The following is a 20,542-nucleotide window of genomic DNA, read 5'->3' as shown; positions in this document are numbered from 1 at the left end:
AAAGGGGAACACTCTCAGACCGAGAGTCAGACAAACAGAGAGTCACACAGAGTCAGACAGACAGAGAGTCACACAGACAGAGAGTCACACAGAGAGTCACACAGAGAGTCACACAGAGAGTCACACAGAGAGACACACAGACAGAGAGTCACACAGAGAGTCACACAGACAGAGAGAGAGAGTCACACAGAGAGTCACACAGAGAGTCATACAGACAGAGAGTCACACAGAGAGTCACACAGAACGACAGAGAGTCACACAGAGAGTCAGACAGACAGAGAGTACAGAGAGTCACACAGAGAGTCAGACAGACAGAGGCAGACAGACAGAGAGTCACACAGAGAGTCACACAGAGAGTCAGACAGAGAGTCACACAGAGAGTCAGACAGACAGAGTCAGACAGACAGAGAGTCACACAGAGAGTCACACAGACCGAGAGTCACACAGACAGAGAGTCACACAGAGAGTCAGACAGACAGAGAGTCAGACAGACAGACAGAGTCACACAGAGAGTCAGACAGACAGAGACAGACAGACAGAGAGACACACAGAGAGTCAGACAGACAGAGTCACACACAGAGTCAGACAGACAGAGAGTGAGAGTCACACAGAGAGTCACACAGAACGTCAGAGAGTCACACAGAGAGTCACACAGAGAGACACACAGACCGAGAGTCACACAGACAGAGAGACACACAGAGAGACAGACAGACAGAGTCAGACAGACAGAGAGTCACACAGAGAGACAGACAGACAGAGAGTCAAACAGAGAGTCACACAGAGAGACACACAGAGAGAGTCACACAGACAGAGAGTCAGACAGCCAGAGAGTCACACAGAGAGTCACACAGAACGACAGACAGAGAGTCAGACAGACAGAGTCACACCCAGAGTCAGACAGACAGAGAGTCAGACAGAGAGTCACACAGAGAGTCACACAGAGTCACACAGAGAGTCACACAGAGAGACAGACAGACAGAGAGCCAAACAGAGAGTCACACAGAGAGTCACACAGAAAGACAGAGAGTCACAGAGAGAGTCACACAGAGAGTCACAGAGAGTCAGGCAGAGAATCACACAGAGAGTCACACAGACAGAGAGACACACAGAGAGACAGACAGACAGAGTCAGACAGACAGAGAGTCACACAGAACGACAGACAGAGAGTCACAGAGAGTCACACAGAGAGTCACACAGAAAGTCACACAGAGAGACAGAGAGACACACAGAGAGTCACACAGACAGAGAGTCAGAGAGTCACACAGAGAGTCACACAGAGTCACACAGAGAGTCACACAGAGAGTCAGACAGAACGACAGACAGAGAGTCAGACAGACAGAGAGTCAAACAGAGAGTCACACAGAGAGACACACAGAGAGAGTCACACAGACAGAGAGTCACACAGACAGCGAGTCACACAGACAGAGAGTCACACAGAAAGACAGAGAGTCACAGAGAGAGTCACACAGAGAGTCACAGAGAGTCACACAGACAGAGAGTCACACAGAGAGTCACAGAGAGTCACACAGACAGAGAGTCACGCAAAGAGTCACACAGACAGAGAGTCACACAGACCGACAGAGAGTCACACAGAGCGTCACACAGAACGACAGAGAGTCACACAGAGAGTCACACAGAGAGTCACAGAGAGTCAGACAGAGAATCACACAGAGAGTCACACAGACAGAGAGTCAGACAGACAGAGAGTCACACAGAGAGTCACACAGACAGAGAGTCACACAGAGAGTCAGACAGACAGAGAGTCACACAGAACGACAGAGAGTCACACAGAGAGTCAGACAGACAGAGAGTCACACAGAACGACAGACAGAGAGTCACACAGAGAGTCACACAGAGAGTCACACAGACAGAGAGTCACACAGAGAGTCACACAGACAGAGAGTCACACAGAGAGTCAAACAGACAGAGTCACACAGAGAGTCAGACAGAATGACAGACAGAGAGTCAGACAGACGGAGAGTCACACAGAGAGTCACACAGACCGAGAGTCACACAGACAGAGAGTCACACAGAGAGGCACACAGAGAGTCACACAGACCGACAGAGAGTCACACAGAGAGTCACACAGACAGAGAGACACACAGACAGAGAGTCACACAGAGAGTCACAAAGAACGACAGAGAGTCACACAGAGAGGCACACAGACAGAGAGTCACACAGACAGAGAGTCACATAGAGAGTCACACAGAACGACAGAGAGTCACACAGAGAGTCACACAGAACGACAGACAGAGAGTCACACAGAGAGTCACACAGAGAGTCACACAGAAAGTCACACAGAGAGACAGAAAGTCACACAGAGTCACACAGAGTCACACAGAGTCAGACAGACAGAGAGTCACACAGACTGAGAGTCACATAGAGAGTCACACAGAACGACAGAGAGTCACACAGACAGAGAGTCACACAGACAGAGAGTCACACAGATAGTCACACAGAACGACAGAGAGTCACACAGAGAGTAACACAGAGAGCCACACAGAACGACAGAGAGTCACACAGAGAGTCACACAGACAGACACACAGACAGTCACACAGACAGAGAGTCACACAGACAGAGAGTCACGCAGAGAGTCACACAGAGAGTCACACAGAAAGTCACACAGAGAGACAGAAAGTCACCCAGAGTCACACAGAGTCACACAGAGTCAGACAGACAGAGAGTCACACAGACTGAGAGTCACATAGAGAGTCACACAGAACGACAGAGAGTCACACAGAGAGACAGACAGACAGAGAGACACACAGACAGAGAGTCACACAGAACGACAGAGAGACACACAGAGAGTCACACAGAGAGTCAGACAGACAGAGAGTCAGACAGACAGACAGAGTCACACAGAGAGTCAGACAGACAGAGAGTCAGTCAGACAGAGAGTCACACAGACAGAGAGTCACACAGAAAGTCACACAGAGAGTCACACAGAGAGTCACACAGACAGACACACAGACAGTCACACAGACAGAGAGTCACACAGAGAGTCACACAGAGCGACAGACAGAGAGTCAGACAGACAGAGAGTCACACAGAGAGTCACACAGACAGTCACACAGACAGTCACACAGACAGAGAGTCACACAGACAGTCAGACAGGCAGAGAGTCACACAGAGAGTCACACAGAACGACAGACAGAGAGTCAGACAGACAGAGTCACACACAGAGTCAGACAGACAGAGAGTCAGACAGACAGACAGAGTCACACAGAGAGTCAGACAGACAGAGAGTCACACAGAGAGTCACACAGACAGAGAGTCACACAAAGAGTCACACAGACAGAGAGTCACACAGAGAGACAGACAGACAGAGAGTCACACAGACAGAGAGTCACACAGAGAGTCACACAGAGAGTCACACAGAGAGTCACACAGAACGACAGACAGAGAGTCACACAGACAGAGAGTCACACAGAGAGTCACACAGACAGACAGAGAGTCACACAGAGAGTGTTCTCTGGGGTATAACAAATTGGAAGTGGTATTCAATGTTTCATTTTCAATTCAAGACTATTTCAGTTAGAGATTGAATGAAGACAGTCAACAATATATTCCACTTTGGAGTTTGTCTGTGTAAGAGTTTAATATATCTGTTTACAAGTGCAAAACATTCACATGATCCCGATTCCACCAATTTGAATGCTTGATACACTTAATCCTTTGCGAAAATAATAAACTTATATATGTGATCAAGTATAAACCCATTTATTCATATTTAAGAATGATAATACTGTTAATATGAACATATATTTATCTTTCTAGTATATCGTGCATACATTTCATTTCATAAACTTAATGTTTTACACATATTTCTTCATTTCAGCTCATTGATTTGTCTAGGGCTTTGTAATACAATTAAAGTAAGCATCTGTACCCGACCTAGCCCCTCGCTTTGTATACACATGGCCTAAACACCTCCCTTTGTGCAGTATTACGCTCCACATCAGTCGGAACTTCGTTAATTGGGACTGCGAGTTTGTCAGACTTCAAATATTCGGAAGCTATATAATCCAAATAGTGTGGAGATTACTGGATACAAACCATCCGGAAATTTCCGGACTCCAGCATTCACGGAACGGCCTGCAGATGCTCGATTAACATAATTATGTTTATTGGAATTTTTGGTTGGAACTTGGAAGAGTCCTGACTAACGAAGTTCCTAATATACAGCACTTAGACTCATCGTAGAATTATTAGGTTTAAATAGGAACAATCTTTGTGATGCCTAATAAATACGAAAAATCACTGAAATTCAATCATCTACACATTTTCAAATTTTAATATATCTTGTATCCATTTATGATAGTTCAATCTCGTTTTGGTCATAACATGTCTTATTTCGTGAGAATTTTTTTTAAAAAAAATGGGGTTGACTATAATTCTGTAACACCGGAATCATTTCAAATTTTCTATTTGTAAATTTATACAACAATGATTTATCAGGGATAGCTCCACCGAACTATCAGTTTCAGTGGTTCGTATTACTAGGTTGATCACGCACGTTGTTTGTTGTTATTATTTTGAAGAAGCGTTTCTATGTTTATTTTTTATTTTTTTCAATCAAGCTGTGAACAAGTACATTATCTTATAAGAATCGTGAAGTGGAAATCTCTGCCGGATGTCAATGTCGAGATTTCTTCGACAGTCGATAACACTAATGCACACCATCTATACCATTTTCGAGTGAAATTAGGTGGACCAATTTATGTTTTTTTGCGTTATGCAGGTGTTGGAAATATGAAAACCTCTCAGCCATGTTGTTGTAACGTGGGATATTATAGAATTGATATGAGCGCACAATGTTGGACTTATAAAAATAAAAATACATTGCACAACATCTCAATCACGTTGTTGTGACCTGGTACCTCCTAGTATTATTTGGAACTCACTAGTTTCAAATAGAGTTACAGATCCAAATTGCATATAAATAGTTTCATTGTAAAACAAATCATACAGTTTAGCTCTTGTTTAACAATATTTCATGGATTTCTCAACAGTTTTGGAGAAAATACAAACAGATTTTGAAAATATGCTGGACACTTATTGACTTCCTTATTGACAATGGTAATATATTGTACATGCCTTTTTTGTTCTCCTTGACCCTTGACCTTAACACCATCTGATATGTGCCATACCTCAACTAAACCCATTTTCTAGCTAGACCTTTCATGCTTTGTCTACCTAAAATATACAACGCAATCTCATAGCTTCTACTCTGGTAGTCTACTGCTAACTCACTTTCTGGAAGATCTTTAACTTAACACAAAGTCAACAGTTGTTAAAAAAAGTCTACACTCAAGGAAAAAATGTTACCTCAAATTCAACAAATAGATTTAGAAAATATGCTAAATTAGAAAGGAACTTGTATGTTCTCGATTCCGTTACATTTCCAAGGAATCCATTTCAGTATGTCCCAAATAACGGCTTAGACAATTCCTGCACTTCTTCCATTGACTCATTTTCTGAATACATAAAGTGTTTGTCTGAATGCTGGAGTCGAGAATTATATGGTTCCGTTTATCAATTTCAGCGTTGATGTGATTTGTTCCTGTGATCCATTCACTTCAGTATAGTTAAGCTCCTTACATTGCTGCTCAATATTCTAGACTGTGCTTAAACCATTTGTTTTTTCGACAGTAATAATAAATGTATAAAATTGATATTTTTGGAAAGATAGCAGTGGTTTACTAATACGTTAATCCATGTAAATAATTGATATTTTCGAGAGAACTTAATGTAGGGTATCTCTTTGTTAGATAAATTTTGAACAGAAAAGTAACATACACTAACTAATAAATGTGCAATTCTTTCTTTTGTACAAGTTGATGTTGTAACTGAAACTCACTGGTTCATACATTTATCAACGCTATTTCGGATAAAGTATGACAGGAATCTAGCATACACTAACTTATAAATGTCTCATGATTTCTAACGTAGAAGCTGATGTTGAAACAGACACTGGTATATATACTTATAAACAATATTCTGTTAATGGTTGATCACATCTACCGGAATAACCCTTTCTATAGTCAATAGATCACATCTAACATGCTTTTTTCACTACATATTATGGGATGTCTTGATAGAATACAGTAGATCAATCGGTGGTTGTGTGATTAATGGAGTGACTAATGCTTAAAAATCACCTGATGACTTCATTCTCAAATCTGTCACAGTGTTTAAATGTTTGGACAGAGACATAAGATAGTTTGGCTCAGGTTTATAAAGTCAATGTGAGGAGATAATAAGATAAAATAATCGATTTCAGACAAAACCTAAGTCTTTTTATTCAAAATGTGAATAATAGCATTCATGAAAATGACATATAGATGAACTATGATCAAATTTATCTTTCTGAGATGTATGAATTCTGAAAATTATATTTTAAAAAATGTATTGACAGTGACTATGTGTGGGGCAATTTTTGTATTGTAACGTAAAAGATTTTGCGTATTAATTCCACCTCTTGTTATTGAAATGCTTTATCTTTTTTATGTAATAACCCTGCATGCATTTGTCAAACTCTGCATGAACATTCATTAACAATACGTATACCACGAAACAAATGTTGTCATTTTATGATTATATTTGATAAGTATCCGTTTGAATTAAAGTCCGACCACAATCACCTGTCGTGTTGACCTACGATGATTATAGTGCAATTGCCTGATAGGAATATTCCCCGTAAAAGTCATCGCGATAGATCGTTTAGCTCTGACTGTATGTCGTATGTCCATTGTTTGTTGTATGGCGGTTGATAATATATCTTGAGCTTTTTATTGAGTAAAAGCAAACAATAATTACTAATATACTGATACACCAAACAGCTAGCTTGCTCCGAATTCTCGAAATTCACAAATATCACTGCCGTCTTTTATCGTACCTACATAGAAAACTATTTTACTATAGATCAATACTGTCCTGTGTACAACTGACGACCCTTGTGTTATTTGGGTACATCTTTCGAAGCAAGGGCAAAGTGTTTGCTAGGTTTAACAATATTATATAACATGTGTTCTTTGAGACCGTTGAAAAGTCATTTTGCTTAAGATTTCATTAGAAATTTCTGTTGTTTTACAACCTGCCATGTATAGTTAGTGTTCATACTCAATTTTCCATTACAGGTTCTGATGATTTAGCTAACGCTGGGAAGACATTGAGAGCGATGTTACAGCAACGCAGGAGAAAGATTCACACCACCACATACCAACAGGACGGACACGATTAATGTGTTGTGATTAAGTACACATGTGTCGTTATTTGATACATATGTGTTTATGATTCAGTACGCATGTGTTAATGTGATTCAGTATTTCAAAGAGATGTGCACTTGACATTTTATTAAAATAATCATTAAAATAATTTTAAGTAACGCCTGTTAAAGTAATAATCATATGCCAATTAATGCACTAAATTTACTGCAAGTTATGAACTAATATTCGATAACAAATATAGGTTATATGGTATTTGATAACAAATATAGGTTATACGGTTTGTGTAAAATGAAAACTAAACTATTTGAACTAATCTTGTGAACGTCATTTAGTAGCATATAAATGCACAGATACTACTGGTTTGATGTGCACGTCCTCTTTTGAAACATTTGACAATACCATAAGTCAATCCGAATCAAATCAGCCGCCAGCAATCCGATTGTAAGTATTTTTGAGGACATATTGACCATTTTCTTTAAGAAAGTGTTCTAGTAACCCTACTGCCTTACAACCGAAGCACTTGCTGGGAACGAGGGTTGTTGTCTTAATTGTGAGAACAAGGATGGCTTGACTATAAGTGGCTAGATTTCTACTGTAGATGAAGGAGGGTAGATTATCTACTGTAGATGAAGGAGGGTAGAGTATCTACTGGTGATGAAGGAGGGTAGATTATCTATTGGTGATAAAGGAGGGTAGATTATCTACTGTTGATGAAGGAGGGTAGATTATCTACTGTTGATGAAGGAGGGTAGATTATCTACTGGTGATGAAGGAGGGTAGATTATCTATTGGTGATGAAGGAGGGTAGAGTATCTACTGGTGATGAAGGAGGTTAGATTATCTATTGGTGATGAAGGAGGGTAGATTATCTATTGATGATGAAGGAGGGTAGATTATCTACTGGTGATGAAGGAGGGTAGATTAGCTATTGGTGATGAAGGAGGGTAGAGTATCTACTGGTGATGAAGGAGGTTAGATTATCTATTGGTGATGAAGGAGGGTAGATTATCTACTTGTAATGAAAGAGGGTAGAGTATCTACTGGTAATGAAGGAGGGTAGAGTATCTATTGGTGATAAAGGAGGGTAGATTATCTACTGGTGATGAAGGAGGGTAGATTATCTACTGTTGATGAAGGAGGGTAGATTATCTACTGTTGATGAAGGAGGGTAGATTATCTACTGGTGATGAAGGAGGGTAGATTATCTACTGGTGATGAAGGAGGGTAGATTATCTATTGGTGATGAAGGAGGGTAGATTATATACTGGTGATGAAGGAGGGTAGAGTATCTACTGTTGATGAAGGAGGGTAGATTATCTACTGTTGATGAAGGAGGGTAGATTATCTACTGGTGATGAAGGAGGGTAGATTATCTACTGGTGATGAAGGAGGGTAGATTATCTATTGGTGATAAAGGAGGGTAGATTATCTATTGGTGATAAAGGAGGGTAGATTATCTATTGGTGATGAAGGAGGGTAGATTATCTACTGGTGATGAAGAAGGGTAGAGTATCTACTGGTATTTAAGGAGGGTAGATTATCTACTGGTAATTAAGGAGGGTAGATTATCTACTTGGAAAGGAGGTGGCTGAAATATCTACTTGGAAAGAAGGTGACTGGCTTGTCCAGACTCCATTGTACATATAGATTCCACTGTTATATATATATATATATATCACAATTATTTATCCATTCAAATAAGGCTGACAAAGTTGTGTGATGTTTCATAATAATCTATAACCTGTCTCATTGCTAATCCTGCTAAAAATCTGTGTCATTAAACGATATTGATTTGTATATAACTTCCTGTGTGGTTTCGGTGTGAGAGTTATGTCAGATTGTAAATGTATACCTGTAAATATTACCTATTGTTTGCAATTTGTCGTAGTTATTGGCAGCATATTCACATTTAGTGCTGTGACATCATACAAAATATTTCAATGCTTAAACTATTGTTTTTATCGGACTTGCAAAGTGAACAATTAGCACCGTTTTCGGTTTCGAAAAGAATACATTTTGACTTTGTTAAATTTAAGATGGTTTACTTGTTAAAAAATGGAATTTTCCTAATCTGATTATTTCCTTTGTTATCAATTACACAAACATCAGGTTATAAGTTTGTGATTATGAAAGGCTCCAAAGCAATCAAGGTACTATAAATTATGTAGATCTACTTTCATATGTTATGAATACAAAAGTAAACTCGCGATGTAAAACATCATAAGTTCACATAGTTGTAGACGCCAATTAATGGTAAGCCTTATAGCTTCCTAGGGCGCATTTTGATATAGTTAAAAACTTTGATTGTATTTACACTTCCGGTGCGCTTGAATCCTAGGTATAATCAGGTGTGAAGATTGCACTGAGCCTCGAATTGGAACTGACCTTTGCTTCAATTGTTGTCAAAAGAATTATGTGTGATGTTTTTCATATACGGCAATATATACATATCAGAAAAACATTCAAAGTCCTTGTGATGATTAAATATAATAAACAAATACAAAAGAGTTTCATAGACCTCCCTAGCGCTCTCACCTGTTACCCGGGTGAACCCCCAAAGAGGTGAAAGTGCTAGGGAGGTACTAAGAAACTCTTTGTATTTTTATGGGACATAAATACCATATATAGATATATAGGGTTGACAGGTTTCTTCTTTAGTTATGTTGTCGATTGTATGTATTGTATTGTATATATAAGTTTACACGAGTGTAATAGATTGTATTGTATTGTATATATAAGTTTACACGAGTGTAATAGATTGTGTGTGTTACACGTGCTTTGATGTACTTAAGGTAGTTGAAACGTCGTTAAGTTACTGTTACTTAAGTTTGTATCTAACACTGTGGCTTTGTACCATAAGTTGAAATACGTAACAAATGTTTTCACTTGTCTGATCATTTAGACTCAGCGTTATTACTATTGGTTTATAGGTCATCAAAAACGTCAGGATCAATGGTTGTGAACTGTTTTGACAATCAAATCTGTTTATTTATTTACAATTTTTTCTGGTAAAATCATTAGAGAACTTGTTTATCGTTGGTATTTTGTGGTTTTATTATGTAGACGGATGCATTGTTGTTTATAACTAGTGTTGTTATCCCTGGCTGGCCAGAACGTTAACGATCAAACTTGATTAGAAACGCCAAATGTTATGGTATACTGTAGATACTTCATGTGCTGTAAATCCCGCCATTGTAACATTTTCCGCCAAACCAATTAAAAAGACATTGATGATGTTGAGTAATAAATGAAACTTTGGAAATCAAATTGCATAGAACTTCCCACAAAATACTCCCCAGAACACTTCATCGTCAGTTCGAATATAACATATGCACATTAGCCAAGCTTTAATGTAATCAATTTCTACTTTGGAAGACGACATAAGGAAAGCGAAAACCATTATCGGTTTATATTTCTATGTTAAAATTGCCACTATAACGCAACTAATAAACACATTATTTTTTGACAGGTTTTAGTTTTGGTTTAATGTTACCATTCCGTGGAGGTGTCATGTTTGTAAAGTTTCATTATTCATATGATTTTTTCTGAACTGTCCAGTCTAGTGAGGATTGTCATTTTTTCTGAACTGTCCAGTCTAGTGAGGATTGTCATTTTTTCTGAACTGTCCAGTCTAGTGAGGATTGTCATTTTTTCTGAACTGTCCAGTCTAGTGAGGATTGTCATTTTTTCTGAACTGTCCAGTCTAGTGAGGATTGTCATTTTTTCTGAACTGTCCAGTCTAGTGAGGATTGTCATTTTTTCTGAACTGTCCAGTCTAGTGAGGATTGTCATTTTTTCTGAACTGTCCAGTCTAGTGAGGATTGTCATTTTTTCTGAACTGTCCAGTCTAGTGAGGATTGTCATTTTTTCTGAACTGTCCAGTCTAGTGAGGATTATCATTTTTTCTTAAGTGTCCAGTCTACTGAGGATTTTCTGTCGCTCCAGTAGCACACATTTCACCTCCAGTATTTGTCTTTCCTTTCGGTTTTGTATCTTCTCAGTTCCTGTTGTTGTTTTTACTTTTGTATGATGTCCTGTTGTTGTCATTCCTTTTGTTTTTGTCTCCGCTCAATTCCTATAGTTGTCTTTTCTCATGTCCTGTTGTTGACTTTTGTGTGCTGGTTTCCCCTCAGTTCCTGTTGTTGACTTTTGTGCTGGTTTCCCCTCAGTTCCTGTTGTTGACTTTTGTGCTGGTTTCCCCTCGGTACCTGTTGTTGACTTTTGTGCTGGTTTCCCCTCAGTTCCTGTTGTTGACTTTTGTGCTGGTTTCCCCTCAGTTCCTGTTGTTGACTTTTGTGCTGGTTTCCCCTTCAGTTTCTATTGGTGTCTGTCCTTTTGTTTAGGTATCTCTCCAGTTCCCTTTTTTCGTATTTCCTGATTTTTTCATATCAATTTTTGAGATAAGATTATGTCCCTGTGATTTGTCATACATCTTTTATTTCTTATATATAAAACCCCAGTGCACTTATCATTATACAAAAGTTGTTTTCATAATGTCTTTTAAAATCCCTGTACAATATACATTTTTGAAGGTTTTTAAAAAAAAATATTTTTCAAAATATGAAATGTGTCGTTGACAATGTAAATGAGTTCTCTGCCTTCCAATGTGTAATTTATATATCAGGTGCAATCACGAAAACCCCGGCACTTAATCATCAAGTACATTGTACATTATTTTTGCTGAAGTAATCATTCTTGCCAAATTAAGTTGAATTCTATCAATTTATAATACTATTTTATCATCAACTACATTATTTTTGCTGAAGTAATCATTCTTGCCAAATTAAGTTGAATTCTATCAATTTATAATACTATTTTATCATCAACTACATTATTTTTGCTGAAGTAATCATTCTTGCCAAATTAAGTTGAATTCTATCAATTTATAATACTATTTTATCATCAACTACATTATTTTTGCTGAAGTAATCATTCTTGCCAAATTAAGTTGAATTCTATCAATTTATAATACTATTTTATCATCAACTACATTATTTTTGCTGAAGTAATCATTCTTGCCAAATTAAGTTGAATTCTATCAATTTATAATACTATTTTATCATCAACTACATTATTTTTGCTGAAGTAATCATTCTTGCCAAATTAAGTTGAATTCTATCAATTTATAATACTATTTTATCATCAGGTATATTATTTTTCGAAAAAGTAATCATTCTTGCCAAATTAAGTTGAGTCCTATCAATCTATAATGCTATTTAATCATCAGGTATATTAATTTTTGCTAAAATATTTGTTCTTGCCAAAATAAGTTGAATACTATCATTTCAAGTTTTCCCGTTTCATCTCCAAACTCGACGCAAATGTTAACATAGCTTATGCAAATTATCACCATGGTGATTTCTCTATATCTTTATGACATATTCAAAGGGTGCAGGGAATATATGTGTAACGAGAGCTGAGCCTTTGGATATTCCAAGATGAAGCATCTACAGATTTAATGCAAATCTTGCTGATTTTTCTTAAGATTTAGTAATTAGTAGTTAACCTGTCATAATGCCCATATATTTACTATGATGAACAGCTCCGGCCATCAATCTTATATGTATATGTATAAACATTATAATAGCAATACAATTTTATCGATGCTGTTATTCAGATTAAAGAATTTTCAACTGTACATTTTGTTGCCTTTGTTTTTTCCAAATACTCTTGATTTTTATCCCCCGCTGAAACGGGGGATATTAATTTGGGTTTGTCCCGTCTGTCTGTTTGTCACACTTCGTTTCTGTGCAATAACTACAACAAATGTTAACCGATTTTCTTCAAACTTGGTCACAGGGTTAAATGCCTTAAGGCCTCGGCCTCAATACTTCCTGGAATATGTAATAGCAAAATTGAAGGCTCTGTCTGAAACACCTTGTGGATGAGACAGGAAGATTTAAGTTTGATCCTTTGATGTACATCAAACGGTAAAATTAACTGGCTTTTAAGTTGGGTGTTGCTCCTCTATTATCTTCAAAAGACAGGTGTCATCCTAGTGATCAGTAAGGTTTCATTTTCCCGAATACCAATCAAATAGCTAGCTGTGTGCCTTCAATTTTGCTATAACACATTCCAGAGTTGCAGAGAGCGGAATTGAGTGCAACCCCTGGAGTATCAAAGATATATTTAAATGTTAATTCTAGAAATATTTAGGTAACTCAGATGATGAGTAAATTCTTGATTTGAGTTTGAAGATTTATGTAATACCTGTTTACAGTTTTGACGAACAAGAATGCAACACAAGGTTTTATGAGCTGCAGGTAAATGAAGGCTAGGGGCAAGTTCATGGTCGTCGTGATGATCTCAATCGGAATGTTCCATTTCCTTCTGCGGTATGAACGTTGATATGCTTTATTCATTATGCTCATTATTGTGCTTTGTTATTTCGCCGACACTACCACGGTTCTCAATTTGAGAACATGACATTAATTTGATTTGACCTAGTTTGTTTTACACAGTGGGTGTTGTCGTGCAATGAGGCAGAAGTTGAAATCCGGGTGGAGGGCCATCTGTCCTTTATCTTTGGTCAAGCTTTAGTTCAAGTTGTTTAATAGTTCACTGTTCCTTTACTAGTGCTGTTAGGATGAAGATACTTTGAACACTGGTTCTTTAGGTTCCAGCAATCATTTCTTTTGGTTGAATTTCTGACGTTTTGAACTTAACAGTCTTGACAAAAACCTGCAGGTTAAGGTTTTAGTTGAAGTACTTACCATTCACTAAATTATGCCGATGCTCACTCTTTGCATTCAAGTTCTTATGGTGTCTATTTCTAATACTGTGAATTGAAAATACTTAAGATCTTTTAGTTTAAAATGCTTTCCGAGATTTTTTTTGTCGGTATCACAGGAATGGTTATCGTTTTTTGTACATTTTTCTATCGTAAAGATAAGTTGTCATGATGAACCCAATGCATGGCACCACCATCAAGGGCTCCCAAATGACAAATTGATGACGTAACCCTGGTAACACTGCACTAGTGATGGTCGAGGTTTTAGAACGGCATGTGCGAGCTGCCTTTCCCTAGGAAGGTTAAATCAGGTTTACCTTTTCCCTACCATAAACAGAAATGCACCTGTGAAGTTTTATTAAAACCTTTTAATGGTTCACCATTCACTTAATAAAGTGTCAATATTTGCCCAACTTCCATCCATTAGGAGTTTGAATTATGGTTTTTGCTCACATTTTAGTATTCTCGTGTTGATTTTTTTATCATGACATGACCTGTATGCAGATTTATACAATTAGACTAGTATTTTGAGCATCAATTTGTTTCAATCAATATACACGGTGGTTTAATTCATATTTGCCCAGCATTAATTCCACGCTTCCCAGTTAATGATAATGCATGTAATAAGTAATAATATTCGCTGCCAGAAAAAGACAAAAGTTAAACTGCAGAAAAAAAATTCTGGTTCCTTGTATATTCCGTCTTTGTGTATTGCAGAGTTATCTTCTCTTGTGAGCAGGTATTGATTGTTAAGTCATTGGTTTGTGTGAGAAAATTACATCGTTTTCTCAAAAATTGATGACATTACTCTCGCAAACAAATAACACAACAATCAATACCTGCTCACAAGAGAAGATAACTCTGCAATACGCAAAGACCGAATAGTATTTGCTGGTTGCAATTCAAATGTGTTGCTACAGGAACAAGGGAGATAATAATGACCACAGACAGATACAAATTGTTGAATATATAGTTTTATTTATCAAAGATTAATTACTACCTATACGGTCATGTCACATACCAACTAGTTTCTGGTCACCCGTCCCTCCGGCTAGCCACACCATACAGACACAGATATAGGTATACAGGTAGCAGGACAAACTATCAAGTCTGTTAAATAGTGTAAATATAATTAGGAATAATTGAAATCAATTTAAAATAAAGTATAAGTTTTCCTTCTTTGCATAAACAATACATTGTATAAATCAATAAATTTCACACAACGTGTGCTGGTCCATATGTATAGGCAAACTTAACATTATATAAAAGAATAGTATTTGTGTATATAACCAATCATTGGTGTTATTTATCATATATTTATATATATGTTTATATACATACAAAGAGCAAAATAATATATCAAATGTGATGTTTTCCAAAAAAGGTATATATATATATGCATGTTAAATATATATGTTTTCACTTATTTTTTCCTTCTGTGTTGATAAATTTAAACAATACACACAAAATTTTCAAATAGGGAGCATGTTCCCATTGAGAGAAATTATTTTGTATTGTGATATTTCAAAGATATTCATACTGTTTACAATAACACTATCTCTGTATTTCATTTGATCATGAGAGTAACTTCCACATTTTGAGAAACAGAACTAAGAATGATTCCATTAGCCTGCTAAATATCTAGTTATCGGTCTTTCCTCGCACTAATCACATGCAATGTTCTGGCTCTGTAACCCAAAAAAATATGGGGACTTTTTTACATCATGAACAGCAGCAACGTAATAGAACATTATCAAAGAAGCAATATTAAATTAATTGAACGGTTTACATGAAGCAAAAACATTTCAACAGTTTTCCCATGAACAATAATGTTGAGAGCTAAACCACAATTTGTAAAACATCTTGCATTCAGATTCAATTTTAATAGCATGATTAATGGGAATGATGGAAATTTTCTGAAGTGACACTTAGATGGGACAATGCTGAAACGTTTGATAAATTAAAATAAAGTACACTTAGAAAACATGTACCAGCACCTTGACTTAATATTAGTAAGTAACATCATCATTTATATACAGTAAAACCTGTCTAATCTGACCCCGCAGAATTCTGACATCCTGTGTAAACAAACAGAATACTGATATCCCACTTCTTATGAATTGTTTTCTAACTCATTCATCCCTGAAATTTCATAATGAACTATTCCAACCTTCGAATTGGAAGAGTTCAAATGTGTCGTCAGGGGTGAATGAGAAAAAGATTTATGTATTCTGACATCTGACCATGACATGTTCAAAGGGTTTCAGATAAGGCAGGTTTCACTATACTCTCAAACACGAAATATAGCTTGATGATAACACTAATGGACCTTAACAATGAAACATCCTCATAAGCACTTTTACTATCATTAAATTTGGGTCAAATTTTGTTTGAATATAGATTACAATTTTTTTTGCACAACTTTTTCCTTGCAAAAATTTAATAACGAGTCGGATAAAGGTATAAGATGTTCTCATCTGTCCAAAACAAATAAAGGTAAGGATGTTAAACATCTTAAGCAGGACATCAATGGCCTCATTTATGGATTAATATATTCATGAGAGCTGCTAGACAAGAGATCCGGACGAAATATGGCAATCTCTGAGCTCATGTTTTCAGCAGTAAATAGCCATACTGAATATTGAATAAATAACAAAATCAGAACCAAGCAACAGAAAAAACTGTCCAGTATAGTTATAATAGATATGTAGCTTAAAGAAAGAAAAAATCTCATCAACAGGTAGAAAAATTCCCAACAAAGCTAAAAGACCAGCCAAAAAATAGCTTTGAATAAGGAAAAAAAATTATAGAACAATAAATCGCAAATCAGCTTTATTAAGATAACAAGCGTATAAAAATAATATTTTTGCACTAGTCAACAGATTATGGAAGTATAAACTATATTATGTGAATAATAACTATTTGCATAAATACTGGCAACTGTTAATTTTATATCTTGGTCAAAATCATGGTCCCCTTCCTCAAGTTACCATTAGGTGTCAGGACTCATATTTGGTAATGTATATATTTGTTTAACCCATTCACCCCTGAAGTCAAATTTGAACCTTACCAAATCAAAGACTGGGCAAATCCACTTTAAACATGAAGGGGTGAATGAGTTAATATTCAACAATGTGCACCCTTTTTCATGTCTTCAAGAAGACTTGGTCTCCAACAAGACCATGGGATGCAGTATTAACATTATTTATTCTACGTAATGTATTTTAAGTTGCTTTGTTCGAAAGCCAACATTCATTAGAAATGATCCTTAACTCAATTTAAAATCCAAACACCTTCAAATATAATTGCCTTTAATCTTGGTCCACAAAATGTTTCATTTCCTTGCAGTGTCAAATTCTGGACGCTTTTGATATTTACAGAAAAGATCCCACTCGCCACTTTAAACCATTCACATATTGTGCATCTTCCCTTACAAACAGACTATTGGTCCAAAAATGCATCATACTTGGTCCATGCATTTATCACAAATACATTCACACTTGGTCCAAATTACAAAAAGGAGACAAATCTATTGACAATAGACAAATAACTGTTTTTGTATATCAACAACAAATGTCTAACCAATTATAAATAACTAGGGGTTATGCTTTCTGGTGTTCTCTTCACTCCTGCAACATACTGACAAAATCAGAGGCATGGTGCTAGGATGATACCTGTCCGTTGAAGATTACCGGTACAAAGAATCGACATCCAACTTGGTCAATTTTACCGTTATGCTGTGGCGTACATAAAATAATCAAACTAGTCGCAGTCAGTTTAACCATTACGCTACTACTCAATTCTATTTGTGCACAACGAAGAATCAGCGAGTTAGCTTTTATCATCAACACGGCACGTACAAAACGTTTGACTTTGTCGCAATAGATTACAGAGGTACAGAGAATGCAATAGAGCACAACACCTGAAATATCAAGGATGACCTAATAATAACGTATAATAGGTTTCATCACACGTCTCTCGGAACCTTTGATGAGTTAGTAAGTTTATGAACAAGTTATATAGGGTTACATGGTAACACAATGATACATTACATTGGTAACACACAGCGGATACAGAGGCTGTACATGGCTTTTATATCACAGAGGTATTTGTCAGCACGGATCAGTACATAATCCTCTTCACTGTTCTATGTCTGATGTTGTAGGAACAAGCTAAAAAAATTACAGAAAAAGTGTCCAAGTTATGTAAACTCCATAAAATAGAGTTCCATTTATCAGTTTTCAAAGAAAAAAAATCTACTGAATAAGTTTCCAATTTAAGATAATATCAAAAATATAGACTTCCAGTACTGTAAAATTAGATTTTTCCGTGGGGATCAAATTTCCTCGTTTCCTAAAAAAAAACACCATTTCATGGGTACATGAGTTTGTATTCGCTCATACTGGGAAAAGCTTTATGTCAAACTGTTATTACTTCAAGGACCTATAAATTCCTGGCTGAAAAGTGCCCAGGAAAATTAACAAAATCAAAAACCCCACGAAAAATAGCGAGAAATCACTTTTCAAAAAAAAGAACCCCAACATAATCCAGACGTTAATTCCATCAGAAAAATGGCCAGTATATACTATTATTACATTGTTAATTCCATTAGAAGAATGGCCAGTATGTACTATTATTACATTGTTAATTCCATCAGAAGAATGGCCATTATGTACTATTATTACATTAAATAGGGATTTGTTTACAGAATGATATGTACCACATGAAAAGCAAAACAATTTTCTTAAATCATTTTTTCCATTTGTTCAAAACAAATAAAAAACACATCCCTATTGTTTGGAGCATGTATTTTCATCTGCTTATGTAATGATCATATGTCGAGCTACATGTTTCTCTTTGATACGAAAAAGTATTATTCTCCACATGATGAGGACTTTAGGAAGTTAAACCCATGCTACACTTTGCAGACTGACCGACTGATATGTAATTAGACATCTTCCTGAAATTGATAAATCAAACTCTGATGAAAAAGTGCCATCGCATCCCTATTACAAAACCTGCACATGATGATCATTCTAAATTGAAGATAATTGGTCCAACTGTTCTAGAGTTTCAATTTTTGAAATGCCTTTAAACCATTCACCCCTGAAGTCACATTTGAATCTTAACAAATCAAAGAATGGGTAAGTCAACTTAAATATGTAGGGGTGAATGAGTTAAACAACAATTTATGCAGCATCAAATATTTGAGATGGCTTCTAACAACTTTCTTCAGCAGTCATTGCTATGACGAGGCTGTCTCTAGAGTTAGCAGTTCTAAAGGTTTTTGTACATGTAAAGTTTTTTTTTAGAAATGTATGATAAACTGTATAACTGCAGAATTACCAGAAGTCTGTATTATTATATATAATTTCTACCATACAGATTGTCTGACAACAAGGCTATTTGTGGGACTTTATGAAATAAACATTTTCCACCCATTAACTACATAAATTGCATGGTCTTTCTTAAATGGCATAACAATTTTTCACTTAGATGTTATTTTTGCAGACTTCATGCTTCATGTTATAGTAAAATATCTAAAGTATAACATTTGAAAAGTTTTATTTTTCCAGTCTACATTCACAGATCAATAACATCAGTCACACCAAGTGTCTTTGTACCCTCCACAATTGAGTCAGTTTATCTAGCCAAGGAGTACCTCGGATAAATTCTCAGGTATAGCTCCTCAGGCTGGTCACATCAGGTTGTCTTCAGGAGATGTATAATCAAAATACCAATCTGCTGCCGAGCTACATTAAGATAAAGTGTCAAATCCAATGCTTCCAAGATATCCAGTCCTGGACGTCTCGGGATGAATGGTCCAAGTGTTGCATATGAATACAAGATGGAATCGTCTTGGAGTTAAAAGGGTTTCCATGGTTACAATGTCTCTCTGGTCTTTGTTCGACCCGTCTATGATGTAAGGTCTTTGATCATGAGACAGGCAAATATTGTCAGAATCATTTTGGGTTTCACTTCAAGGATATCCTCTGGCAATGCATACACCCTTGCACCAATTTTGCGGGCCATGGAGATGGCATACTTGCAATTAAGCTTCTTATCCTGCAACACGAGTAAATGGATTTTGTAAACGTATGGAAAAAAAAAAAAAGGTTCTTAAGGATCCCTGTCACATTGCAGGCAGAATACTAGAGAGCTCCACTGCAGTTTTCGCACATAGAGTAACCTCCCCATAATTTCATTTTGGATGAAAACTGTAGCACAACTGGGCTAGGTAGCTCAGGTTCAAGGTTCAAAGCCTGGTCTGGCCTTGTAGCATTTTTACCCTCAGAACACTTGTTGTTTCTTCCTTGTTTATTTCATCTTTATGAAATAAACTTTTAGCAAGGTATACTATAGTTTTCTTTTCAGAAATGATTCGTCAAAGCAAGTGTCATGCTGGAAAAAACTTTTGAACGAATAGTAACATATTTTGGCAGTGGAACAGGGATCCTTAAAAACAATTTTTCAAAACTTTAAAGTGTTGGACTCTCTCTCTTAAATGAACAGAATCCTGACTATTTATCTCGAATATGTTTCGGAATAATATATTGGTCATATTTTTTATTTATTTTTTAC

General features: G+C 36.5%; 2 protein-coding genes across 16 annotated transcripts in view; one reads left to right on the top strand and one right to left on the bottom strand.

Moving 5' to 3' along the window:
* Positions 1 to 12,868, top strand: part of LOC110440256 (epidermal growth factor receptor kinase substrate 8-like) — an 83,769-nt gene extending 70,901 nt beyond the window's left edge. For 13 of the 15 annotated variants that reach the window (XM_021483215.1, XM_021483220.1, XM_021483219.1 and 10 more), the window contains one exon: positions 7,141 to 12,868. In XM_021483215.1, coding sequence (XP_021338890.1) covers positions 7,141 to 7,244 — 104 coding nt within the window. In that variant the 3' untranslated portion in view covers positions 7,245 to 12,868. Of the gene's footprint in view, positions 1 to 3,839; positions 3,863 to 5,013; positions 5,081 to 7,140 lie in introns of those variants that run through there. The other 2 variants (XM_021483214.1, XM_021483217.1) reach the window with 2 other exon arrangements.
* Positions 12,869 to 14,916: 2,048 nt separating this feature from the next.
* Positions 14,917 to 20,542, bottom strand: part of LOC110440279 (plastin-3-like) — a 43,427-nt gene continuing 37,801 nt past the window's right edge. The window contains exon 13 of the mRNA XM_021483253.1: positions 14,917 to 20,026. Coding sequence (XP_021338928.1) covers positions 19,877 to 20,026 — 150 coding nt within the window. The 3' untranslated portion in view covers positions 14,917 to 19,876. The remainder of the gene's footprint in view (positions 20,027 to 20,542) is intronic.

Source organism: Mizuhopecten yessoensis, unplaced genomic scaffold, assembly GCF_002113885.1.
Source record: "Mizuhopecten yessoensis strain PY_sf001 unplaced genomic scaffold, ASM211388v2 scaffold11177, whole genome shotgun sequence".
NCBI classification, from domain to species: Eukaryota; Metazoa; Mollusca; class Bivalvia; order Pectinida; family Pectinidae; genus Mizuhopecten; species Mizuhopecten yessoensis.
Note: the sequence above shows the minus strand (reverse complement) of the source record. Positions and strands in the feature narration are given on the sequence as shown.